This window comes from Leptonotus elevatus, chromosome 21, assembly GCF_054856555.1.
Source record: "Leptonotus elevatus isolate MCC_2025b chromosome 21, RoL_Lele_1.0, whole genome shotgun sequence".
Lineage (NCBI taxonomy): Eukaryota > Metazoa > Chordata > Actinopteri > Syngnathiformes > Syngnathidae > Leptonotus > Leptonotus elevatus.
In genome coordinates this window covers 11,008,879-11,035,113 of record NC_141259.1, presented here as the reverse complement: position 1 = coordinate 11,035,113, position 26,235 = coordinate 11,008,879, and the positions used below count along the sequence as shown (strand labels likewise).

The following is a 26,235-nucleotide window of genomic DNA, read 5'->3' as shown; positions in this document are numbered from 1 at the left end:
CAGGCAAACAAACAAAACACTTATCTAAAACTGAAAGGGTAGTAACACTTGCAATTAGACTCATTTGAAATATGGCAAAGTGTAGACAGTGAAACACGTCAGAAAGTCGCCGTCATTTTAATTTTATGGAAAGTTTAAATACCACACCCCCCCCCCCAAAAAAAAAGACTATGAGGAAACCAGCGTCTTTACCCATGCAAAACTGGAAAACACTGCTCTCTGCAGGCGAGAAAGCGCAATTGCGGTCTTATTATAGACTTGATGACAGGCTTATTAATCGATAGCAGAGCGCACTTATGATTAGGCTATTATGTTTATATTTGTCTCGTTACGTCCACAATGTTAATGTTAATATATATATATATATATATATATATATATATATATATATATATATATATATATATATATATATATATATCCGGAATGCCGATTTGTGCAAGCTATAACAATACAAAACAAAACAATGCTAAAAGAGGTCGAGAAAAACAAACTCAAAAATACATTCAACTTCGTGCAAGCAATCACAGTTCTATTTCCTTTCGTTTTCCATCCCTATGCCAAAGGCAAAACAAAACAAAACACGGGTTTCGATAATTTACAATTCTTTCGAAAGTGGTTTCAGCTTGGCGCTGACGTGTGTGTAGTATCACAATCCCACCAAGTGGCGGCGCTCGCTCTCACGCGGACTTTTACATTTAGCGATGGAAAATGTACATTTATGATCTCTGTGTGCACACTGTCAGTGTTCTCTATAATAAATGTAAAACATTAACATGATAATGTGGTACAACCTGGGGAGGGGAGGGGAGGGGAGGGGAGGGGGGGGGGTGTCCTCATACCCTCCCAGTGTCTTCTTTTCCTCCTTCTCTTCTCCCTCCCCCTCCACCTCCTCCACCTCCACTAAAACAAACGCCGCATTCATCTGGCCCAGACTGCAGACTGGCTGCTGCAGGGGAACTTGCACTTTACTTTGGAGCAGCAGGCCGAGCGAACCCGCTCACGTCAGGCCGACAATGTGGAGAGTGTGCGGGGTCGTTTGCGCGTGGTGCCTCGCGGTCTTCGCGCGAGTCTGCAGCGCGCAATCCCAGCGAGGGTAACCTGCAGTAACTCTGGCATTACAAGCTGTTACTATTGAATTTCAGCATATTATTTATTCTTTTTCCTTCTTAAATTTCTAGACCCTCTTTTACATGTGGAGGTAACATCACTGGGCAATCTGGAATCATCGGGAGTCAGGGCTACCCGGGAGTTTATCCCCCAAATACTAAATGCGTGTGGAGGATCACAGTAAGTGAGCGTTTGCTGAATCTGTGATGGATTTCCTTTATTTAAAGGATAATTGGGTCACCACGTACTGTATAAACTTCTGCTACTGTATATGCATGTCAAATGGAAGCGAGGCTCATATAATGGGTAATACTTTTATAGCATGTGATTTCTTATCATAAAAGCAGAAAGTACTGAAAAGTAAAAAAAAAAAAAAAAAAAAAAAGATTTAATGGATAATGGGTTTAAAATGTTGCCGTCGAAATAATATGAAATATAAAAATTCATATACTATTCATATACAATCAATTAGAACAGCATCTTAATTTATTTCAATAGTTCAATTTAAAAAAAAGTAACACTCATTATATACAGTAGATGCTCTACACATGACTTGTTATGTATAAATTACAATTACAGCAACATGAAGCCTGAGAAAAAAATCATTATCCTAAGATATTATAATTTTATATGACAAACAATCACAATTATTTTTAATGTAGTAATTGGCCAGAAATTGGCCTTCTGGAATGTATTTTCTTTTGTATTTAATCAACCTATTGAGTACTGAAATGAACTTTGTGAATGTATATCTAATTTATTGAATTTACTGTATATTATATTTATAAAATATTTTTATTTTTTAGTAGTGTATAATTCAAACAATTCCTGTTATTAGGGATGATCACAATGTATTCATATTTTTTATACTTTGATAATTAAATATAAATATATATGTGGTCCATAATCCATATAGTCACATATTTGCATAATTGCATTTTTATGCACAAATTATGTTACAAATGTTTAAAAAATAAATAAAAAATTGAAGCTACCCTTTATCATCAGATAGCAACAATATAAAAGCATAAATGCTGTAATAATAATTTAAGATGACGGTATTTTAAATATAACGACAACATAACCTAAACGCCGTAGTCTGTCGCACTCACTTCCTACGTTAAGCAATAGTAACCTCATAAATAGAAAACTGCGGAATGATGTTTGGAACTGGATCTTGCGCCGCCGGACCACATATCCATTTCACGCCGTTGGCAACCTCCAAATATCAGGACCGTAGTAAAACCGAGGGCCAACTATATAACAATCGTCACGTATCCACAACCCCCCCCCCCCCCCCCCCCGCAGGTCCCCGAAGGCAAAGTGGTTGTCCTGTCGTTCCGCTTCCTCGACTTGGAGAACGACAGCTTATGTCGCTACGACTACGTGGATGTGTACAGCGGTCACGTCAACCGGCAGCGACTCGGCCGCTTCTGCGGCACGTTCAAACCGGGGGCGCTGGTCTCCACGAGCAACAAGATGACGCTGCAGATGGTGTCGGACGCCAACACGGCCGGCAGCGGCTTCCTGTCCGTTTTCTCTGCCGCGCAGCCGCACGAAAGAGGTAGGCTGTTTTTTTTTTTTTTTGGGCCCAAAAGTCACGATACGATTACACTTCAGGATATGAAATTTCTCTGGCGTTTACGCGGAGCCCCCCCCCCCCCCCCCCCCCCCCCCGCAGAGGACAACACATGGTCAGACAGCCTTTTCCTCTCTGCAGGGTAGCAAAGTCTGGTCTGCTATCCAAGAGGAATTTTAATAGCCGGTTCCTCGTACCAGAGCAACTGTAAGACAGACAGCTGGCCTGGCTCTTGACGGTGGTTAGTTGCCGAGAGGTCGTTGCCGTACTACAAAACACCATCGCAGGGCTCAATTATGACTTGGCTAACTGGCGTTCTAAATCAGTTTGTAGCGTTTGCGAGACGACGGTAGGTTATATTTCTCATCCTAAGTTTCAGTAGTTAGTCAGTGATGCTACTTGCCCATGATATACAAAATTTGTTGCGTTTTGCCACTGTCTAAAAAAAAAAGAGGAAACTAGCACAGCCATTGGTGTCAAGGAAGTATGCTGAAGTGACATGTTGTCTGAGCTGGCCTTGGCTGAGAGACAAGATTACATCCTGGACTGGTCACCAGCCAATCACAGGATCGATATAACTCTCACATTTACACCCATGGACTATGCAGAGTCATTACGGATCCGTCAATGGAAATATCATATCAATGCAAAACCTGATCACTGAAATTTTGTAGGGTCTAGAAATGTAAGGATTGCTCCGAGTCTAAACGTAATCTTAAAGTTTTCATCATGTTAAAATGCCGTACCATTTTTTTTTTTTTAAAAAGTGCATAATGTCCATACGGAGATAAGCGGATCAATTTAACAAACGTACTAAATCATTAACTCTTCCCTACCTTAGCTTTGGGCCAATTCAACGTTTATATGATTGTAACGTATCATCACACAAACCTGCCATGTCTCTTATAGAGGGGTTGCTGGACCCAAACGTTTTAAGAACCCCCGGTGTAAATGTTCCCTTAGGATCCACGTGAGTGCCTTGTTTAGGGCATGACGACTCGTGGTGTAGTTCTCGAGATCAGTCTTGGTCATAAGGTCTTTAAGGGTCACGGTTTCGTCTTTGGAATCAAAGGCATTTTTAGTCGCTCGGTCTAGCCTCGGTCTCAGGCTTTGGGATTTTTGACCAAGACTGGTCGAGACCAGCTCAGTATTACTGTGGTCGGCGAGAATGCAGGCGCTGCCTTGCCAGATTGAGATTGGTTTCTCTTTACTATTTCAAAAACACCATAGCAGAACTTTTGTTTTTTGTAGCAAACAGTGTTGGTCTTTGGTCAGTGAACAAAAATTTGACATAGTCACCATGACCACCATTGCTATCGACTCAACAGGGGATCGGTACTGTGGGGGAAGACTGAACAAACCTTCTGGAACGTTCAAAACTCCCAACTGGCCCGATAGGGACTACCCAGCCGGGGTCACCTGCTCCTGGCACATCGTGGCACCAATGAACCAGGTAAAGACTTCTTAGCAAAATAATTTTGTGCGCACAAGGCTGGACTCGCAACGCGAGACAGTTGCGTCATCCCGCAAATGGCGCCGGTCGCCTTCAATCATCTCGTTTGAAGCAGCTGCTTGATTAAAGACTCTCTCTCGTCTTCTATAGATCATTGAAGTCAAGTTCGAGAAGTTCGACGTGGAGCGAGATAACTACTGCCGCTACGACCACGTCTCCATTTTCAACGGCGGCGAGATCAACGACGCCAGGAGGATCGGGAAGTACTGCGGGGACAGCCCCCCTGCGTAGGTCTCACGTCTTTTTTCATCTTGGTCGCATTTGACTTGACGTCTCATCAGATCTCACCGCAACCCGTCTCATCATCATCATCTTCATCATCATCATCATCATCCAGTGTCAACTCTTGCCATCTAACCGGAACTCTCGTCATCCTCTGCAGGCCCGTGTTCTCGGAGGGGAACCAGCTCCTCATCCAGTTTCTATCCGACCTCAGCCTGACGGCGGACGGCTTCATCGGGCACTACAAGTTCCGCTCCAAGACGTTCTCCGTCACCACAACGCCGCCGCCCACCACCACGCAGCCGACCACCACCAGGCCCATACGTAGGTAGCAACATTCATCTTACATCTATGACAACAATGCTGCACGCGAGTCGGCGGAAAAAAAAAAACCCACCCACGCTTATTTTCCCCCTTTGCTGGCATAACCTTGTTATTTTTGCAATTAGGTCATTGCGGTTGGCTAATCTTTTTCCACGACATCAAGAAGGACATTTAAACAGTGTTCTCAATTATTGTGTTTTCCACGATGGAAAGTAAAAACACGGCTTTTAATGAATTCTAAGAAGCAACATTTCACTATAGTGAATTAAATGTGTTTCCACTTACTGAACAAGTTACAATGTGCAGTAAACCCCCTGTTCATAGTAGCCACTAGCGAGATGAAAATCTGTGATTTAAATCAACTATAACGTTATTTTAATTTATTTATCTACTTAACAACCTCATTAACTTCTAACTAGGTAGCTAGCTTTCAGCTAGCTACCTAAAGCTAAAGTGCAAGTTACTGGTAACTAGGCAGCTACCTACTTATTAGCTAGGTAGCTAGCCAGCAGATTTGACAGTAAAAGACATTTAAAAAAAAAACTGATTTGAACACTTTCCACTTGCGCTAAACACATATAAACTTAGTAAAACACACTTTTTAAAGATATTGTTAATGAAATGGAAACCTACTGTACATATTGTCGTATCTTTGTGCCTTAACGGGCCTGATTGGGTGGCGTGAAGTGTGGCGAGATTGATAACAGATTGATATATTTCACAAAATAATTGGCCAAATTACAATGTATTCATTGTTTGTTTGTTTGCAGCACTCAAGTACTCCGTGGCCTTGTGCCGGCAGAAGTGCAAACGACGAGGCACGCTCGAGAGCAACTTCTGCTCCAGCAACTTCGGTGAGGCTGTCAGCAATTATTATTATTATTTATATTTCTTATTACTGTATCATGATATGTTTTTCCGCACATTTCCTTATATTTATGATTCCTTCATTAAAAAAACATTTCTAATATACATGAATTTATTATTTCCCCCCAAATTAAGTTGATCAACCAAGAAGAAAAAGTCAAATTAAATAATTAAACAACATAAATAAACGAAAGAAGCATAACAATACAACACAATTTTACATTTGACCTCTTTTAACTATTAGAGTTTTTTTTTTAATTATCATTATTTTTGCATTGTATTGGTCCATTATAATATAATTTGGCATATTTCTTTGTATACATTAGAATTTTTTTGCATGTACTAAACCTATGCATTTATGCAATAATTTCCATATAAATAATAATCATGTATTGAATGTTATAGTGCCGTAACAATATATATAATTTATTTTATGTATTTATTTATTTTATTATAATATATAAAAATTATATATTGATACAATTATTTTTTCACCTTTATAATAGAAAATACGAAAAAAATTTAATTTAATTAAAAAAAATTTTTAAACCTTAGGTTCTAATGGTTACAGTTTATTGTATTGATTTTTTTCAAAAGTTGACACAATTATAGTTCCCCTGCCCAAAAACAAAAGATCAACAATAACAGCTATAAACACCTCATGATCATTCGACATTCTTTTCAACAGAATGATTCTATTTATGAAAACATATCCCTCTTGAAAGGGCGCCTCAAAGGCGTCCTTGAGAGGAAAGTGAGGCGCGCGTACAGTACGGACACAGTGTGGCGTTAAGCCTTGATAAATAACATGTATTCACCATGTGGTGTTTACCTCTGTGGGATGTTTACCACATGACTTGATTTGCTTGGCATTCCTAAAAAGAGGAAAGAGGAGGAGGACTGGCATCGCGCGTGTGCTCGTGTGGAATGTGGCGGACACCTTCGGGGTCGGGACGAAAACAAAAATATTAAAGGGGGCATAATTATGGAAAATGTACTTTTTAAGTATCCGAATAGTTGGCCCTCTGTAGTACCTGCCCGCACATCAAGTGTGAAATTAACTAAACAAGTCAATCTTTTTATGAGGTGCCCATTTCCTAAAATGTGCTTTTGAGTGAGCCAGTGTGATGTTACAATCGGGCTCATTTACATAATACCACCCCCTGGGCACGTTTCTCGGAAGCTAGGCTAAAAGGAAGATGAGTCGTTTTCAAGCAAAGCACTATTTATCAAATTATATTAATTTACTTTCAGCGGGCTACACAATGCTTTGTTAAACGTGACAAAAATATTTGTCTTTTTTTCTTTTTTTTCTTTGGGTGTGCGTAACAGTGATCACTGGCACGGTCATCTCGGCGGTGACGCGCGGCGGGAGCGTACACGCCACCGTGTCCATCATTAACGTGTACAAAGAAGGCAACCTGGCCATCCAGCAGGCGGGGAAGACCATGAGCACCAAGATGGTCATCCTGTGTAAGAAGTGCCCGTTCGTCAGGAGAGGTGAGTGCCGCTATCTGTTAGCAACGTTAGCTTGACCTTGCGTACTTTTGGAAAATGTCTTATACAGTGGAACCTCTAAATAGCAGAGGTGGCAAAACCAGGTCCAGAAAGTAAAAACCCTGCCACTGTTTCGGCTTTAGCTAGCTAGCTATCTCACTAGCAGGTAAATGAGCACCATGGGAGCTAGCTAGCTAGCACCTGGGGCTAAAACCAAATAGTTGCAGGGTGTTTACTTTCTGGACCTGGATTTGCCACCTCTGCTAAATAGAGACATTATGTTTAGTTTTAGTTTTATTTTCACTCAAGAAGGCAGCAGTTGACATTTATACATCACCAAGAATCTCCGCTAGTTTGTTGACAACTTTATCAAGCTACAAAATCAGTGCCGCTTATCAGAAGCTAAAGCGGCTATAGCTATTAATGTGAAGAGAATAGAGCTTTATATTCCAGAAAGAAAGTATATTTTAAGCTAAAATTATTGATAGTACTTTAAACTATTAATATAGGCAATTGTAAGCATTTTTTCCCCAGATACTTTGATGACTTTGCTAGTAGTATTTGCGGGGGCGACAGTATTTCGAGATTCCACTGTCAAAGAAAATGGAGTCTCCTGGTTGACTGTTTATTAAGAAGCGATGGCTTTTGAGTTTGCCTTCTCTGCTGAGTTAGCACACTGAGGCCGTAGGACGTTTCCACTAAGAAGCGAGGTAAGCGGCACAACTCGAAGTCTAAACAGTCAAATAGACGATACATTTGTCCGTGGATTTTATGTACACTAAACCCAAAAGGTTAGGGGTCATTCAGGATGAACTCAAAATGCATTAACCTTTACAGGTGAATTCAATTTGACTTTTGACGAGGCGCTCTAAATTGTTTGTTTGTGGATTATTTGAAGGGAAGATGCATTTTCAGGCTAAAGCAGTTTCATCCTTCAAACATATATAATATATTTAGGAACATATCTCTTAAAAAAATAAAATAAATAAATTGAGCTCCATGAGAATAGCCCATTTTGCAAAAAGGACATTGGATAACCAAACAGTTAAAGAAATGAAGTTGACCTGTAAATATTATAACGCATTTTAGGTTCATCCTGAAAGCCGATTATCGTGAAATTTTCATCAGTAGCGAAAATGCAGTACCTGTGTGGAAGTGGATCAGATTCTCACGCATGGCCTCCCCCACCCCCTCCCCCCCTGAATGTCTCCGTCGTTCCGCCGCCGCATTCAGGCTCTCTGTGTGTGACCTCACCAGGCTTGAACTACATCTTCATGGGCCACGTGGACGAGGAGGGCCGCGGCAAGGTGGGCCCCCACCACTTCGTGATGGCTTTCAAGACCAAGAACCAGAAGGCGCTCAGCGTACTGAAGAACAAGCGATGCTGAAGGGGCGCAGCCGCGTAAAACGACAGCGACCTGAGCAAAACATCGTTTAGATTAGGATTCATTCAATATGCATTATACTTGAGGATAATATATCACCTAAAATAATACAGTACATGCAGCCTAATGGCTGACATTGACAATAGTACGTAGAATAAAAAAATAAAAAATAAGTATTATATATAAGTATTTTTTTTCCTGATGTTTAACTATTAAAAAATATTATTTAATTAAATGAAATTTTAATTAAATGAATTATTTTTGTACCGGGTCCAATATTATTCAAGTATTTTAATGAAAAAAAATTAGGTAATTTATATTTAATTTTAATAAATTAAGCACGATTCTTCACGACAATAATTTGTCATTCTTGTGTGGAGTACGAAAGAGTAATGGGCCACATCGAAAAGTAAAAATTTAAAAAAATGACACTACATTACTTTAAAGTCATGATCTAATTCTATTTTCTAGAAGAAAAAAAAGTTGAATGTTTTTAAAAATCACAGTAATTCCTTCTTCCAAGAATAAAGTCAGAAAGAATTACATTTTAAAGATTAAAGTAATAATTTTCTGAGGTTAAAAATCTTTTTTTATTTTTTATTCAAGTCTAAATCTCGTAGTGTAATTATTTCTTTTCAGGGTGGCCCCAATACTCTGTACCTTAAGGGTCTGTGAAGGATGCTAAACATTTCAAAGCCCAAATTAATATATATATTTTTGAAAACTCTGCAATATTTAAAACATTTTGTATAAACTGTATTTTACTCAATGACTGTTGCCCTTACTGTGTTGCTTTTCGTGAGTGCTAAAAGAGGACAAAGAAAATCTGTGAATATTATTTATATTTTATTATTGTCATGCTCCCTAATAAAAGTCCTATAATAGTTCGACTTCAAAATAGATCTATTTTTTGGAGGGGAACGAAAACATTGCGCCATGCAGCGAAATGTTTGCATAAATATTTATTCACAGATCTGTCCAAAACAATGGCTTTCTGTCTTTACAAAAAAACGTGAGACTACGTGGTTATTGTTTCTAGTTGGCTTCAGTCAGTCAGTTTGTGTTTTCCTCTTATAGAATAAACGAGTAGCAGGAAATGGATTCAAGAGGAAAGGGTAAAAGGCATCTAGCTCCTGGGGTAGAACATGGCGTATTTGGAGGTACGGAAACCGAGCAGGTCCCGCATCTCGTTGCGGAACTTGGATAGGTCCTGGCGCAGGTCGTTGAGGTTCTCCACGGTGGCCTGGTCCGTGCTCTGCATCTTCTGCCGCGTGGACGTCAGGTAGCGATGCACCAGGCAGCACATGATCTTCTGGTAGTTCTCATCACGTTTTTGTTTTAAGTTCTTCCATTCCTGCGCGGGAGAATAGTATGTGATTGCTTTGTTTGAACTTGCTCGTGACGCATTTTCCTCAAAAGCACGGTTTGGAATCCTAATAGGTTACTGACTTGAATCATTAAGTTAACACACTACCATTTGCTAGAAACCAAGAATCAGGCTGCCACATTAGCATGCCAACTGGCTAGCTGCCCTATAAAATGTGGCAGTAGCTTAAAGTGACCACTTTTACAACAAATAGCAGTTTGGTAGCTAATTCTTTAAAACGTTTTATTGCCACTAGTTGAAGTTTACTGTTCAAAATTAGCATCAAACAAATAGAATTACACATTCTGTACGTCATCAACTGACAAAAGTCTGCTCGCTTGTAGTTAGCTAGCTAGCTTGCAGAGCAGTTGTGACCGTCTTCTTCATTTATATTTTTATGAATATATAATACTGCCTCCTCAATGTTTCTTTATTCTTTACCTTATATTTAATTATGTTATTACTGCTTGTTTTGTTTGACAAGAAAGAGCGCAAAGTCAAGATGTAGACTTCCAAGTTAGCTGCCGTTTGTTCTGTTTTGACTCGACATGAGCGATTGTTCTACCTTCAGGCTGTTCTGCCGCTTGACCCGCCCTTTGGAGGTGTGCGAGCAGATCCACTTGCTCATACTGGTGATCAAGTAGCAGACGGTCTTGGGCGAGGGCAGGATATTGAACGGGGGTGGCATCGTGCACTTGTCGTCGAAGTAGCTTAGCCACAGTTTGGCCCGGGCAAACTTCCACTCCTTATCTTCGTGATTCTATGAAACGATCATATAAAGAAAGATCATGGTTTGAAATCCAAACTCTTGACATCCTGATTGGAAACCGTAACGTGATTGACGCGGAACACTCACAGCGATTTGTCGGAAGCTTTTATGGAGCATGGCCACCAGCAGCTTGGTTAGCACAATGACCACCACGATGTTGTAGGTGCCTATAATCAGCGCGCCCACAAAGGAGCGCAGTTCCTCCGTGTAACTGATGCGGGTGACGAAGAGCGCCACGTGAGCCAGCGAGAAAATGTACCAGAAGAGGGCGTAGCAGGTGCCCATAAACCTGCGAGCAGAGAGCAACAATAAATCATCTCTCAAGCAAGACATTCGCACTGAGGGAAGCCCAGACGTACGTGTGGAACGCATCGTTGCTCTGCTGCTGGCAGAAAATGCCTTGGCAGTCGCTGGGTGGACTCTTGTCCGGGTCTTTCTGGTCCTTCCCGTAGAGCTGGGTGAGTCCGATGGTGAAGGAGAACAAGACGAGCAGGAAAAGGCCCAGGAACTTGCCGAACTCCTGCAGCATCTGACCCATGGAGATCTGGTGAGAAATGGTTTTGAATGTCAATAAAGAGCCAGACAGGATGTTTATGTGACGGATGCCAAGGGTTAACAACCCCCAGAGCCCATGTTCTTATTATTTATGGTTTACGTTTACAGGAGTCTTATAGTTCTAATTTGCTTTATTCCACGTGTTCTTGGGGTTTTACGATACGTCACCCCGAATCATTGCCCATATGTTTTTCATGGTTGTGAGGGTCTTTATTCCATGGACTTGTCAAGATCATACGTCCTCTTTTCCCCGGGTGCCTGGTCGGTCACAATTTCCCTTGGAATATGTACCACTGTTTTGTGTATCAAAGGTCTATGTTTCCGTTGGGGTCCGTGAAGGTCCGATGTACCCTGAATAATCCCTTATATGTTCTCTAAGGACAACAAACTCTATTTCCCTGGATCACATGACCATGTGGTCTTGTTTTTCTAGGAACATTCCTGTTTCCAAGAATGATGATCCTTCACAATGTACCATAGGTCTCAAAATTCTTGATGCCATTTTTCTTCAGTAGGCCCCATGTTCCTGGGGTCTAACGCCATCTGTCACCTTCATGTGGTTCTTATGGCTGTAGCTACTAACCCTTCAAAACGATACCAAGGATTGCTTGGAGCACATGATCCTGTGGCCCTAACATTTCTTTCGCCCGGATTTTTAGGGCCAGGGACCGCAAGGATAATTATCCTTTACGATGTACCAAGTGCGTTATTTCCAGCTTAATTTTTCCTTCAGGTTCCAAGATGTTCCTATGATCCTGGGGTCTTATTCTTAACGGAATCATCCCTCATACCTTCTTCATATGGTTTTAGGGCCCTTGTTTCTGGAGGACACAAAAAACATTTGAAGGGTTGCCTGGAGTAATTGATCTTGTGGCCCTAACCTTCCTAGGAACATTCATTTCACCCTTTTTATAGGGGTCTGTGTTACTGAGGTGAAGGATGATTATCCTTGGACCCCAGGAGCAAATAGCCATTATCTTTTGTTTGTCGGACCATTTTCCCAAGGATGATTATACTATATGACATACTAAGAATCTAATTCCACATATAAGAAGATCTTATGTTCCTGGAGGCTTAGATTACCTTGAATCATCAACGATTTTATGTTCGGAGGACCATTTTCCCAAGAATCATTTATAACTCATCATCAATTATCAATTTGGTTGATAAATCTTAGTTGGCTGAGAAAAGGAGCCATCTCCGTACCTATAGGGAACATAAAAAAAAAAAAACTAAAAGGGAAAGATGACAGAGACCTTGGGGGGGAGGGGTTTGTGAGGGCTGACAGATGCTCCAGGAAGGTCCGAAAACATGCTTCCAAACCGCAAAATAACCCGACACCAACGCTTTCCAGTGTGAGCCAAGACCACTGCTCCTTCATCTCAAGGTGAACATATCACCGCACTGTTTGCTGAGCCCGTTAGACAAGAAGCTTGTCTATGAGGGCCATCCGATCCCTTGTCACTGTTCAGCGCATTTCACCACTTTGGATGCGTCTTATTTGGAAGCTGTGGCGGCTCGCCCGGCCTTGGCGGGTGGCCCGACGTAAAAACTGTACAAACACAAGAGGAATGTTGTGGGTCGGGACCTCGGTACCCACTGTAACTCCTGTTTAAACATAGTCCACCAACTCTATTTTTAAAGATCCTATGATGTAGCGGTTTGCAAACCGTTTCAATGCCAGGCACATTGAAAAAAACTTTTTAACAACTAATTTGAAAGGAAATGGGTATATATATATATATATATATATATATATATATATATATATATATATATATATATAAATAATTACAATACTGAACTCATCTTTCTTCTACAGAAACGTGCTAATCGTGTCGTTTTCGGATGTGGATACAGAGACCACACTAATACAATATATATATACATACAACTAAAATCACTCTTTTCAACCTCCGTAGGTGATATTAGTCACATGATGCTTGGAAAGACAAAATGAGAGAAAACCTTCATAGCGCAGAGTGACTCACACGTGGAAACGCTTGTGCATCCGCCTTGTGCGCTCCCGACGTTAATCATTTTTCCATTTGGCCCAGACAGACAGTGATGCCACAGGGACTGAACAGGGGGATGACGGCAAAGTGAGTGGAACAACAGAAAGTTGGAGGGCGCTAATTAGTCATTGTCTGGCTCTGGCAGTTTTATAAGATGACCACAAACATGGCGGGCTGACTTGACTGAATACCCGAGAAAGTGCGAGCTCTAATTCATGAAGATGCTAAAAAATATAATTTTACCGTCTATCGTTATTTCATTTTTTTTCTCTGCTGCTGGCGTTGTTTGTAGTGTTCACTTGCATCGACGTGGGCGTCAAAAAGCGCATTTTCAGATTTTAGACATTTCAGGCATTTTATAATGATGACATAACACTTATTTTTCCTCCCAGAGTTGTTCTTTCACAGATGTGCTTCGCGCATGTATGACTGCATCCCACGCACCATCGCCTCTTTGAGAATAAGCAACGTGACTCTCCTACCTGCAGCGGCCCCAGGATGGAGCTGGTGGTGTACATGAAGAAGAGCCGCAGATAGCTGAGGACGTTGGCAAAGGCGAACAGGCCCTCAGCCACCAGGATGGGATGGAAAGCGTCCCAGTCTTTCCTCTCGGTTTCCACATTCCTGAACTGCGGAGGAAGGAAAACATTATAAAATGTTTCTCCAGTTTTTTTCAAGGGTGCAATCAAAGCTCTTAAACTCTGAATGCACCCTCATTCAAACTCCATCCAAAACGATTAAAAGAAAAAATGCTTGCAACTTTCTGAGGATTAATTCAGATAATCAAGATGAAAGGGACATATTATGGAAAATTATTATTTTCAAATGTCAGTCGAGTGGACATGCCAACACTCAATGGCAAAATCCAGCCTCTGTTACGCATACACTAGCTGGCGAGATGATGAGAGGCAGCCCTTCTAGCCTCTACAATAGCAAAACTCATTTTTACTTCATTATAACACATGGGAACCATTTTAAATTATGAACCAAATGCATCTCTCCTGTGTGTGTATACCTTGCTGTTAGCGACTATCTTGAGGGCAAAGGTAGCCAGGTAAAGAGAATTCATCACAAAGCTCAGCTGGTTCCTCGATTCGTCCAAGAAGTCTTCCAGCCCCTCGTACCACAGCCGCTTCACGTCCGACCACACCATTCCTGCAGGATACAGGAAATTTTGGGGTGAGGGTACCTTGACTAGTTGATCACTTGACCAGCCAATCACAGGGGACATATTGTCAAACTCACATTCTTTATTTTTGATCTCTCTTTATTACGGATTTTTGTGCAAGGACGGTGATAGCATGCTGGTGCAAGCGTGCCCATATTTGGAAGTATTTGCCTAGCAGCATATAAGAAGTAACACGGAGATTTTTCCTGCTGGTTGGTCTATTGCTGTTCGCACTCCGAAATCACTCCACCAGCCCCCCGCCTCCTCTTTCTGCTGCCAATAAGTTAAAGAACCAAAGCTTTATTTGTTTTGTCTGTTATTAGAGGGAGGCGGGGATTTTTAAGACGGAAGGAAAGTGGAAGTGCACACACCCATAGTGGGCTCACTGACACACGAATGCACATGCGTGCTCCATCCGATTTAAGGCCATTAAGGCCTGTAGCATGTGACTCGGGGGGGGGGGGGTGCGGGGGGAAGCAAATGCAGAGAGCAACGGGGGTTAAAAGTAGTGTGAGGAATAAGACCAATTGGAAGTCCATCAGTGCATACTGTATAGGACACATGAATTAACCTTTAGCACCAGTTCACACACTTATCACGTGTTTTCGTACACATAAATGAATTTATCATTGTTGAAATAAACAACTTTACAACACATTTATTTTTCATTCTTTTTTAAACCCTATTTTCGAGGACCCAAAGGTTTGCCCTCCCCGAGTGTAATTCCTTCGTATGACAAAACACACACCTAATAGCCGACATTGGAAAAGCTATCAGGGTTTGTTACTGCAATGAGTTACGACTCGTCAACCAATGAGCTGCCGCCTGACTGCTGCAGGGTACTGCAAGCATGAGTCAAACTATCACCGCCGAGGAGGCAGAGAGCCGTTCCAGCGACTCAACCACGGCGCTAATGGTTTCTTGGCACCGGACACAGTGTCTCAGCATCCTCACGTGAGCTTGAGCACGTGTCAACGCCCGACCGGTCGAGAGCGGATGTCGATTTGGCGAAAGCAGGCTCTTAGCATCAAGATGGCTTTTTGTTGTGTACACGTCTGATAGGATTACGCATACAGGGTAGGCCTGCTGGATCTACGCCAGACCCATAACACAAATGTCTCATTTACACCCCACTAGGCAATGTTAGAATTTCAATTTAAAAAATATGATTGGCCTCATTCCCTTTTCAGAAAAGGTTATACAGTTGAAGGAACCTGGACATACGACTGGAGTGCATTAGCATGAGATGGACAGGCTAGCGTCGGATTCAAGACCACAGAAACCGTGAACAAGTCAAGACCAAGACTTTGAAGCTCTGACACCAAATCGAGACATCAAGGTTTGAGTCTTTAAGGCAGGGATGGCGAGATCCGGTCCTCGAGGGCTGGAGTCTTGCAGGTCTTGGATATTTCCCTTCTTCAACACAGCTGATTCATGATCAGCTCATCAGCAAGCTCTGCATAAGCCTGATAATAATTCTGTGCATTGGAATCAGCTGCAGTTCGAGTAGGGAAACCTCTAAAACCTGCAGGACTCTGGCCCTTGAGGACTGCAGTTTGCCATCCCTGTTTTAAGGAGCTGAGACCATGTCAAGACCAAGACTCGAGGCGCCGTCACCAATTCAAAAACAAGGCTTTGAGGGGTTGATACTGAGTTCAGAATAAGACCGAGAGAGGTTGAAGCCAAGTCAAAACCAAGATGTTGTAGTAGTAGAGAACAAATTAATTTTTAAGGGTGGTTGAGACCTGGTTGAGATTGAGCCTTTGATAAATCAAGACTAGACTATGACTTTTAGGGGTTGAGGCCAAGATTTTGAGGAGTTGAGATCAAGTCAAGATAAATAATTTGAGGGACTGAACCAAGGCAAGGTGACATTTCAAGGTCCTGACACTAAGTTGAAATCAAGATTTGAAGGGTTGATAACAATTCAAAATTCAGACTTGAAGGCACAAAAACCACGTCAACAAGTCAAGACCAACACTAGATACCAAGTCAAGACTAAGACTGATGGGAAGTTAAAACTGAGTCAGGACAAAGAGTTTAAGGTGTTGATACTAAGTCAAGCCTAACACTTTGAGGTATCGACACCAAGTCAAGGCGAAGACTTTGAGGCGTCATTACCAACACACGACCGAGACTTTGAGGGGTTGCTACCAAATGAAGGCTAAGACCAAGGCAGGTTGAGTCAAGTCTGAGAGCAAGTTAAGGCTCATCTACATAGTAACCTAACTGAACGACTGTGGTGGTTAGATCCATTCACAGTCATCATATTCATAAACAAATCAGCTGTCATCGCAATTTGGTTCTAGACTCCCTTGAAGTATGTCAAAATCCAATTTAGAATAGAATCTATTCCCAGACAAGACAGAGACAGCCCAAAACGTCCTTAGCAAAGACCAGACTAGAAAACACAACGTTCGGATCCCACCTATGATCCAGAGAATCAGCAGGTAGTCTACCATCTCCAGCGCGGGGCCCATTGTGTTCTTCTTGCCCTCATTGTAGACCAGCGAGTAGAGGTTGAGCAGCAGCAAGAAGGTGAAGTAGGAGGCGCTGTGGATGATGAACTTGACAAAGGGCGTGTGGATGATCTGACCCACGCGGGAACGTGGCACCAGCAGGTAACAGACAGACAGCAGCGGCCACAGCACGGCCACGCTCATCACGGTGGCGATCTTCAGGCAGGTGTGCTTGCGCCGGTAGCTGGCCGTCTCGCCGAACCACACCGTGTTGAGGAACTGCTGACAGTTGGACTGAGACACGAACTGAAAAACACATGCGAGTAATGCGGTAACGGGGAGTAGAAAATAAACATTGGGTGTCGTTTTTTGTTTTTGTTTATATGTGCCCCGCGATTAGCTAGCAACAGAAACAGAATAGACAAGAACGTGACAAGCTTGGCGTTGGGAAAATCAGGAAATAACCTGCATCTTTGTTTGAGTCCCAGGTTAAAAAAGTAGTGGCTTACAAACAGAACTTTACAAAAACTGATGTAAGATCGAAAGGGATTGGAAGCAGATGTGGCCACTGGGGCAGACAAAATATAGCTGCAGACACATTATACCAAGGTCAAAATCCTATTTCCCGTCCCTCTGATTCACAACATGGCTAAAATTAGCAGACCTACATGAGCTCATAAGAAAATTACTGCTGACTCAGGGCTTTAAATGCCTCCATGGCTTGCTCGATAAGTGCCACAAAGACAGGTTTTCCCAACCGCTTATTTGTTGTAAATTTCCAAGATGAGGCCATTGGCGGAATACACCCTGGACTGGTCACCAGTCAGTCACCGGGACATCTAAATCATCCATGCATCAGAACCATTTTCTACACTACTATATTGCCGCTGACTGCCAGTAAGTCACACGACAAATATAGTCAAACATTCACAATCACAGTCACACCAATGTACAATTTAAAGCCTTCTGTGAACCTAACCTAACTGACCTCTTTCTGGTTATACTTGATGGCCAGTTTGAGGCGGCTGAGGTTCATCCGCTCCTCCAGGAGTCCCCGCTTGTCCACGGGATCCTCGTTGGACGTGTGGTTGAGGATGACCTCTAACTCTCTGGAGTTACGAGCCTGAGCCAGAAGGTCCTTGGCGAACATCTTGCATTGCTTGGCCAGCTCTTCGTAGTCATTCCTGCGCAAACAGGGACGGCAGTGATATGGAGGAACGAGAATTAGAGAGTATTAACGGTGGCGACAACAAATCCAGGGAATCGGAAGAATTTTGTTGACTTTTTAAGAATGATTCAAGGCAAATGCGTTGTGTCTTGTATCATTTTAAAAATGACCAGCTTCTGGCTAAAGCTTGCTAACTATCAATACGAGTATCGTGTTCTTCAAAACTGAGTACTTTTCAGAGTCGGTAGATGAACAGCATGCACCTGAATTCCACCTCCACCAGGCCGAGCTCCCTGAGATCCGTGCTCAGTTCGAAGGCTCTGAGGATGGGGTCTTCCTCCGTCAGCATGATCAGCGAAGGGCTAGCCAGGCAGCGGTAGATGTCCAAGCGGAACCTAACCTCCAAAGAAGAGGCGGGAAAGTTAGCTTTGAAGCTATCAAAGCTAGGAATTGTGGCTCCTGTACAAAAACACTTGTGTTGTTTACCGAACTCCAATTTTGACATGAAACTGAACAACAGTCAATAAAGAAGCTAGTTACTAGATAAGCTAACTGCTAGCATAGCTTCTTCTATTTGTTCTCTTACTAATGGTCTTAAGAATAACTTCAGGCACACCTGGAGTGCCGCAAGCTATCCTTCTTGTTCTTGGCGTTGCACAGCGTACACTCGCAGCCGACGGCGTGCGGCCGCGGCAGCGATATGTCCTGCTTCAGCAACATGGTCAAGATCTCGTAGTTGTTCCTGTGCGCCGCCAGGATGACGGGAGCCACGTCCATGGTTGTGGAATACTCGGGGTTCTGGATCCGCTGCATCAGTTTCTACGAGGTGGAGGGAAACGTGGTCAGTAGCGGACTGCTTTTTGTTTTTGTTTTGTTTTGTCGGTTCTTGTTCTGCGGCGACTCACGGCGATGGAGGGCTTGGATGCGCGCCTGGGCCTGTGGTTAAGGAGGATGTCCACAGCCCCGACCACTTCTGAGTCTATGGCCACTAGAAGGGCGTCAGTAGCCTGCAAGGAAACAAAGCTCAGCGGACAGCTAAAAACCAAAACATTCAGAAAAAAATAATACTCATTTCGTTGTCTGAATTTAAGGATTGGACCAAAGCTATCCGGCTCAAAGAATCCTGGCAGTCAAAGGACCCCAGTCTCAGAGCCACTTATTTTTAGACTATTCCTTGATTTTCTAGTAACCATCCATAAAACAGCACTGCATGATGGGAAGGCCTGCAAGTATGTGTTTACTACCTGGCAGCCATACTCGAGCAGAAGCTGCAGGATGTCGAGATTCTCGTTCTCGATGGCGATGGTGATGGCGTCGCGGCCCAGCACGTCCACGCTGTTGACGTTGAGCTCGCCGTGCCGGTTCTCCTCCAGCAGTTTCTTCACCATGTAGTAGTCACCTGGTGACCAAAAAGCGCCCAATAGACAGAGGCCAGCACTCCCAGCAGCGGGGTCGGCTCGAGGCTAAGTCCTGTTTACAGTAACATCTCCCACAAAGGGCTGCTCCAGTTTCTGGGACATGTTTGGAGACTTTATATGGTCACGGTTGCTGTTTTGTGTCCTGCCTGTCTCAGTCCCGTCTACATGCCTTTGTTCTTTTATGCTTCTTCTGTAAGGGGTGGGCAAGCTTTTGCGCGCGAGAGTTAATTTTAAAATGTTTATTTTTTTTTTTGGGGGGGTGGACAGATAGGTCAGGTAATTCATAAATGAGATTACAATTCACTTTGTTTGTATATATGTACTGTATGTATTATACTATGTAGAATTACAATGAATGAAAAAGTAAAATAAAAACGATCAAATACATTTTATTTAAATGCGCACTATATAGATTTATTGTACTTATATATTTTTTCATGAAATACAATAAATCAACAAATTATAGAATGTGTTTCTGTAATAAAAAATTAAGAATTTAAAATACCAATCACTTAAAATAAACTGGTACATGTGAAATTGTTTAACGGGGTTATTTGCCAATTTTAAGGATGGAGGGAATAGCAAAATGAATGCAAATAAAAAATATTACATAACTCTTGACAACATAAATACTCGACGGCCATATTTGGTGCCCGTTCCATTCTTTGCTCATGGACTTTCTTCCACATCAAACTCATCCAGAACAAACAATGGAAGCACACAAGATGGGGCAATTGCATGATGGGGCATGTCGGTATCTCAATACTTTTGTCCATAACAAAAAACCACTTGAGACATGCACATTCGCATACGGATTGTTTACTGACCTTTCTCGCAGGCCAATAGGAAGAGCTTCTCGTCCAGCGTGGTCTCCTCCTTCACCTCCCTGACGTCTTTCAGGGCAAGGACTTTATCCGGGGAGGAGGCATCGGCGCCCTGGTACAGAGCTGCCATAATGACGGAGAGCGAGCAGGGCCAAACACTGATGTGCATATCCCCCCCACCCTAATGAGGAGCCGAGGGGGTCTCTCAGGGCTGCCTTTCGTTGCAATCGCGTCGTGGTGTGACCATCACAATGTCAACGGCAGTCCAAAGCTCGGTGGCGCACGCACGCACCCAAAAAACGGCCGTGACGTCAGATCGAGGCGAGGAAGCGACGGTCCGGGGTCCGGGAAGACAACAGGACGAGCGCCGTGTTTACATGCGCCATCATCGCGGGTGGGGGGAAGCTCGGTGGTCCTGATGCTGCTTCTGCATCTGATGGAGACGTGGCTCCTACTGCGCATGCGCGCGACGAGAGATGCCGATTACGTAACAGACCCCTTTTTCACTGCAGTTTTTCAGCGCCTCACCGAAATACTGCTTCATTGATTGTAGTAGTAGTAATAATACTAATAGCTAACAAATGTGGTAAAATAGCAATACAACTACATTTTGAAGCATAAATGATACTATCGTTACAATAGGATTTGTATCTGTTATTTTTTAACATTTTTAGTATTTTTACATTGATCCTCTTACTAGTTATAATTATTGCTTTATCTTATTAAAATCAATATTCTTTTTGTATTATTATTATATTTAAATTTGAATACACAAATACAATTATGTAGTATAAATGCTACTTCTGCTAAGGTATATTTTCAAGCCTTAAAAAGTCACATCTCATTTGAATATAAAGAAAGTAAATTCATACCAAATTACATCACAATATATGGTGTGTCCAATAAAGTGCCCTGCAACTGTAGCATTTGTGCATTTTAGTTGGCACATTTTTAGTTTGGCTACTTCTGTGTTAAATTGATCATCCTACCTCAGGGAACCTGGATGACAATAAATTGCAGTAGTTGTAACCAGCAGCAGAGGGCAGTGTCCTCAAATATTTCAGGAATCCGTTGACTTGAACCCAGACGAGCAAAACATAACATAACATATGAGATATAGTGTATTTTTTTCTCCCTCTTAAAATACGTGGAAAACTACTAAGTGGCCCACTGAACAGGCTTTAACATGATGGAAAATGGAAGACAACAATAATAGTGTCATCCAACTATGCAGAAGATGACGATGAGTGGAAAGAATGAAGCATGCAGGGGTCAAAGAATCATAACATCACCTCAATCATGTGCATTTGAGTTCTTAATAAGGAGGAAAGCGGGAACCAGGATTCGAATCCAGAACCTCACACAATTGTGAGGCAGACATGCTGACCACTTTACAATACTATGAGAAAATATACAACGCATATTGATAGTTAAATTCAATGAATCATCACTTTAAAAAAAAGACATTAGTAGTCATGTTATTGACGTTTTTCCGTGTCTCAAATCATTGTAAAAGCGACAGAATTTACTCGTTTTGTTAGACGTTGGACGTCACAGCATTATTCAGAATGTCGGGCCACTCAACCAATCGCGTGGCTCGTCGTAGAAATGACGTCACTGGGCCAACCTATAGTGTTACTCCGCGGGCGGAGCTCCACCGTAAGATTCAGATTGAATGTGTCCAGTGTGTTGTATTCGCCAAAGCGGGAGCGGAACGCGAGGAGGAAGCGGGCGAACGCTCTTCAAAACATACAATTTAAAAAAAAAACCACACACACACAAAAAAACCCGGCGCTCATGTGGATTTGTGGCTCCCTCGCAGCGGATGTGGATTCAGTCGAGGTGAGCTTTGCCTAGCCTGCGCGCCACATTGGTGAGAGAGGAGAGGAGAGGGGAGGGGGGACTATTTTATTGTCTGGGATGCGCATTTTCGGGAGTGGGGGTGGGAGGAGTACGCGTCCCGCGGTGAGTGCGCGGGGGGGAGTACTCCGGCTCCGGCTACAACATGGGCGTCTGGGACAATAACGGCTCGCCTCCTTGTTGCCTCCTCTCTCATCCGGCGTTGCCATGAAGACCGTTGCGCAGTGCAGCGCCAAATATCATAGCCGGATTTGGAATCGGCGAGGATTACATAATACAATCGTCCTTGTTTAGCCCCCCTTTTTTTTTCTTTTGTTGCTTTTCCATATCTCCTCCACTCTTGTCAATGTAAGGAGAGTCGCTTTTGGGGGGAGGGGGGGCGGGGGCTGTGTCGTGGGCACAGATGAGAGGCAAAACATACCACCCGCCGCTGAAGTTGACAGCACCCTGGGAGAAGGATGCTGGCTTCGGCAGGAAGCTCAAGACCTACAGGAACCATACCAAGATAATAGCGCAGCCCGGCATCGTGATGAAAGTGCTGCGCAGGAAGCGGATCGTGCTGTTCGCGGCCTACTTCCTGCTGCTGGTGCTCACCATGCTCAACTTGGCCAACTACAAGTGGACCAAGGAGCCGCAGCCTTGCAGCCACCCCGTGAGGGGCGCCGCCTACCAGGGCCGCTCGGACCTGCGCTACCTCTACAGGCCCTCGCTGGCCAAGAAGCGGCAGCTCATCTACGTGCTGACGACGTGGCGCTCGGGGTCGTCCTTCTTCGGCGAGCTGTTCAACCAGAACCCTGACGTGTTCTTCCTGTACGAGCCCATGTGGCACATCTGGCAGAAGCTGTACCCGGGCGACGCCGTGTCCCTGCAAGGGGCGGCGCGCGACATGCTGAGCTCGCTGTACCGCTGCGACTTGTCCGTCTTTCAGCTTTACAACAGCCCCGGGGGTAAGAATTTCACCTCGCTGGGGTTGTTTGGCGCCACGCTGAACAAGGTGGTCTGCTCCTACCCCATGTGCTCGGCCTACAGGAAGGACGTGGTGGGGATGGTGGACGACAAAGTGTGCAAAAAGTGCCCGCCGCAAAGCCTCCGACTGCTGGAAGACGAGTGCCTCAAGTACAGCACGGTAGTCATCAAAGGGGTGCGCATTCTGGACGTCAACGTTCTGGCTCCCCTCATGGAGGACCCCTCCTTGGACCTGAAGGTGATCCACCTGGTCCGAGACCCGCGGGCGGTGGCCAACTCCCGCATCAAATCCCGGCACGGCCTCATCCGGGAGAACCTGCAGGTGGTGCGCAGCCGGGACCCCAAACTGCGCCGGATCCCGTTCGTGGATCCGGGTCACAAGGCCAACAAAAAGGACGGCTCGGACTACCACTCCATCGGCGCCATGGAGGTCATCTGCGACCGCACCTCCCGGACGCTGAGGACGGCGTTGAACCCTCCCGGCTGGCTCAAGGGCAAGTACATGGCGGTGCGCTATGAGGACCTGGTGGACAACCCGGTGAAGACGCTGCGCGGCGTCTACCGCTTCGCTAACCTGACGGCCAACCGTGACATCGAGGCGTTCGCCCTCAACATGACCAGCGGCTCCAGCTCGTCGTCCAAGCCGTTCATCGTGTCGTCGCGGAACGCCACCCAGGCGGCCAGCGCCTGGCGGACGGTGCTCAGCATCCAGCAGATCAAGCAGGTGGAGGACTACTGCCACCACTCCATGGCCGTGCTGGGCTACGAGCGCGTGCGGACCACCGGCGAGGCCAAGGACCTCAGCAAATCACTACTGACGCACTCCAAGCTGTGAAAACGCCGCCAAAGACGCCAAGTGGGAGCACCACGTTCGGAATGTACCGCCTTTTGAACGGCATCTGCAAGGACCGCCCGGTTTTTTCTAAATACTGGATGCCGTCTATTGTCGGGCTTAGCACTGACAAAGAAAAAAAATCTCTTAATGCAGGGGTTCTCAAACTTTTTGAGTCCATGGGCTTTTGGAGAATTTTGTCCACCTTACCAAATATCAATTAAACACGTACCCCCCCAAAAAAATAAGTCATAATTAGGGATTTTCAATATTACCGAGTAGTTTTGATATAAAAAGTGTCATTTAGCACAATGACAAAAAATTGTCGCAGAGGATGATTTGCCAATGTGTCAAACTGCCACAGTATAGCGCCACCTACTGCAGAGGAGGACTTACATGATATCAGATTATTATTATTTTTTTGTCTTAAGTGTCAATGGCTGGTATAAGATGCCTACACGTGTATCAATACTTTAAAATTAAGGCTGGTGTTGAACCAATACTAATAAAAATCTTTTTTTTTTTTTTTTTAAAGAATGCATTTCTATTTTTTTTCCACGCAAAAAAGTGATAGTACAAACGTATTTTGGTTGGGATAATTAAGTCGTATTTTTCAAGAAAAAGTCGTAATTGTACAATATTAAAGTCAAAAGTTTAATGACAGAATAAAATAAAAATTATAATAAAAAAAATAAAATCCTAAACTCATAATATTATGGCTTATTTTTCTGAAAAAGATGCCTTTATTTTCTAAGTGGATTCACAGATTAATTTTGTATATTGTCCCCCCCAAAAATGACATCCTGTCAAAATGCTGAGTTTGTTAATATTAACCTTAGTATAAAACACAAAGATGATTCAATTATGATTCAAATTTTATTTTCGCAAAAAGATGTACTAGTTCTGTAATAATGCATTTTATTTAAAAAACAAAGACTTGGATGTAAGCTTATGTAATTACACATCACAATCATATCAGCACTTTTTACTCCAAATTATTTGGCGGACGCCCAAATTCCCGGACCCCAGTTTGAGAACCCCTGCTCATGTATCTTTAAAAGTGGATGTTATTTTTTTGAATGTTGGGAAGAAAAAAAAAAACATTTTCAGTCTCCATATCGTCTGTACAAGTGAAACTAGTGGATGAAAAAAATGTTTAAGGTCAAAGACAATCAATGCCATGTTTGAGTAGGCGACGTCTGAATTAGTTCCTTTAACTTCAATTGTTTTTTATTTTTCATTTTGTTGTCCTTGTGGGATGATGCACTGTGGACAATGTCTCGACCGCTGCGGAGCTGCTAATCCTCGTCGTCGATGTGAGCAGTCTTGTTTTTCCAATGTTTACAATCGCTCACTTTACTCTCATCCGACTCTCACGTGACCTCCAGTGTGTGTGCGGGGCGGGGGGGGGAGAATATCGAGTAAACAAGCAAAGAGTTACTACGCTTTTTGGCCCGTGTATTGATTTGGTATTGCATGCTTTACTTACCTCGTGGAGTTAAGTGACATTTAACACCAGAGGTTGCAGGGAGAAATCACACATAGGCCGGGATACACATTCCCAGTTTTAATATCTTAAACTAAATTTGAGCTTTTTCCCTTCCTTGTGATCAAAGTAAGCATATGCCAGTTAGAAATTGGTTAAGGTGTTAAAAATGTGTTTTTCTGAAGATTTTTCTACTGTAAAAGACGTTACCTAGCAAGCTAATTCTGATGTTATAACGACAATGAGTAGTTGTAGAGGAAGAATACAAGAAGCTAGGCTAACTGTTAGCTTAACTGGTAACAAACGTTCTAAAGCTAAAACAAAAATTTGGCCTCCCTCTTAATATGTTTCTTAGAAGAGTTTTCCATTGTAAGAGACGTTACCTAGCAAGCAAATTCTGATGTCATAACGACAATGAGTAGTTGTAAGGGAAGAATACAAGAAGCTAGGCTAACTGTTAGCTTATATGGTAACAAACGTTCTAAAGCTAAAACTAAAATTTGGCCTCCCTCTTAATATGTTTCTTCGAAGATTTTTACATTGTAAGAGACGTTACCAAGCAAGCTAATTTTGATAAGGACAATGAGTAGTTGTAGAGGAAGAATACAAGAAGCTAGGCTAACTGCTAGCTTATCTGGTAACAAACGTTCTAAAGCTAAAAGATTTAACAGCACGGTAAAGACAATGTTACATAATAATACACAACGATTTAGTTCTAGCCAAGATGATGCATTTGGCAAAATCAGGATTTGCGATCGGATTGCCGGAATGGTCTGACTTTTGATTAATGGCGTCTCGGAGTGATGGACGCAAAATGGCGCGCACAACTAAACGTCAGGTGGGGTCGGCTTT

General features: G+C 43.1%; 3 protein-coding genes across 4 annotated transcripts; 2 read left to right on the top strand and 1 right to left on the bottom strand.

Annotated features, from left to right (window-relative positions):
• Positions 1 to 894: 894 nt before the first annotated feature.
• pcolce2b (procollagen C-endopeptidase enhancer 2b) lies at positions 895 to 9,384 on the top strand. 2 transcript variants are annotated; one of them, XR_015092112.1, is made up of 9 exons: positions 895 to 1,096; positions 1,182 to 1,290; positions 2,419 to 2,674; positions 4,018 to 4,142; positions 4,293 to 4,429; positions 4,585 to 4,752; positions 5,519 to 5,602; positions 6,948 to 7,115; positions 8,370 to 9,384. XR_015092112.1 is itself a non-coding variant. In XM_086066207.1 (9 exons), exons 1-9 carry the CDS (start codon positions 1,017 to 1,019, stop codon positions 8,498 to 8,500), a joined length of 1,254 nt encoding a protein of 417 aa, XP_085922333.1. In that variant the 5' UTR covers positions 895 to 1,016; the 3' UTR covers positions 8,501 to 9,384. The 2 variants fall into 2 exon arrangements, 1 of the variants encoding a protein (XP_085922333.1); XM_086066207.1 differs by having other exon boundaries at positions 4,585 to 4,748.
• trpc1 (transient receptor potential cation channel, subfamily C, member 1) lies at positions 9,327 to 20,705 on the bottom strand. Its single transcript, XM_086066206.1, has 13 exons — positions 20,243 to 20,705; positions 19,242 to 19,396; positions 18,903 to 19,004; positions 18,614 to 18,816; positions 18,261 to 18,392; positions 17,818 to 18,013; positions 16,799 to 17,135; positions 14,218 to 14,357; positions 13,685 to 13,831; positions 10,992 to 11,176; positions 10,720 to 10,921; positions 10,429 to 10,623; positions 9,327 to 9,851 (listed from the first exon to the last, which is right to left on the bottom strand). The coding sequence occupies exons 1-13, from the start codon at positions 20,406 to 20,408 to the stop codon at positions 9,624 to 9,626; spliced, it is 2,388 nt and encodes a 795-aa protein (XP_085922332.1). The 5' UTR covers positions 20,409 to 20,705; the 3' UTR covers positions 9,327 to 9,623.
• A 1,182-nt stretch (positions 20,706 to 21,887) lies between these two features.
• chst2b (carbohydrate (N-acetylglucosamine-6-O) sulfotransferase 2b) lies at positions 21,888 to 25,340 on the top strand. The gene has a single exon (XM_086066602.1). It carries the CDS (start codon positions 22,503 to 22,505, stop codon positions 23,898 to 23,900), a length of 1,398 nt encoding a protein of 465 aa, XP_085922728.1. The 5' UTR covers positions 21,888 to 22,502; the 3' UTR covers positions 23,901 to 25,340.
• The last annotated feature ends 895 nt before the right edge of the window (positions 25,341 to 26,235 follow it).

Excerpts from the sequence above, each read along its gene's own strand:
- trpc1 (XM_086066206.1), bottom strand. The coding sequence starts at position 20,408 with ATGCACATCAGTGTTTGGCCCTGCTCGCTCTCCGTCATTATGGCAGCT. Across the intron at positions 13,832-14,217 it reads AGATAGTCGCTAACAGCAAG|TTCAGGAATGTGGAAACCGA; the intron begins GTATACACACAC and ends CTTCCTCCGCAG. Across the intron at positions 9,852-10,428 it reads AGCGGCAGAACAGCCTGAAG|GAATGGAAGAACTTAAAACA; the intron begins GTAGAACAATCG and ends TCTCCCGCGCAG.
- pcolce2b (XM_086066207.1), top strand. The coding sequence starts at position 1,017 with ATGTGGAGAGTGTGCGGGGTCGTTTGCGCGTGGTGCCTCGCGGTCTTC. Across the intron at positions 1,291-2,418 it reads AATGCGTGTGGAGGATCACA|GTCCCCGAAGGCAAAGTGGT; the intron begins GTAAGTGAGCGT and ends CCCCCCCCGCAG. Across the intron at positions 4,143-4,292 it reads TCGTGGCACCAATGAACCAG|ATCATTGAAGTCAAGTTCGA; the intron begins GTAAAGACTTCT and ends CGTCTTCTATAG.
- chst2b (XM_086066602.1), top strand. The coding sequence starts at position 22,503 with ATGAGAGGCAAAACATACCACCCGCCGCTGAAGTTGACAGCACCCTGG.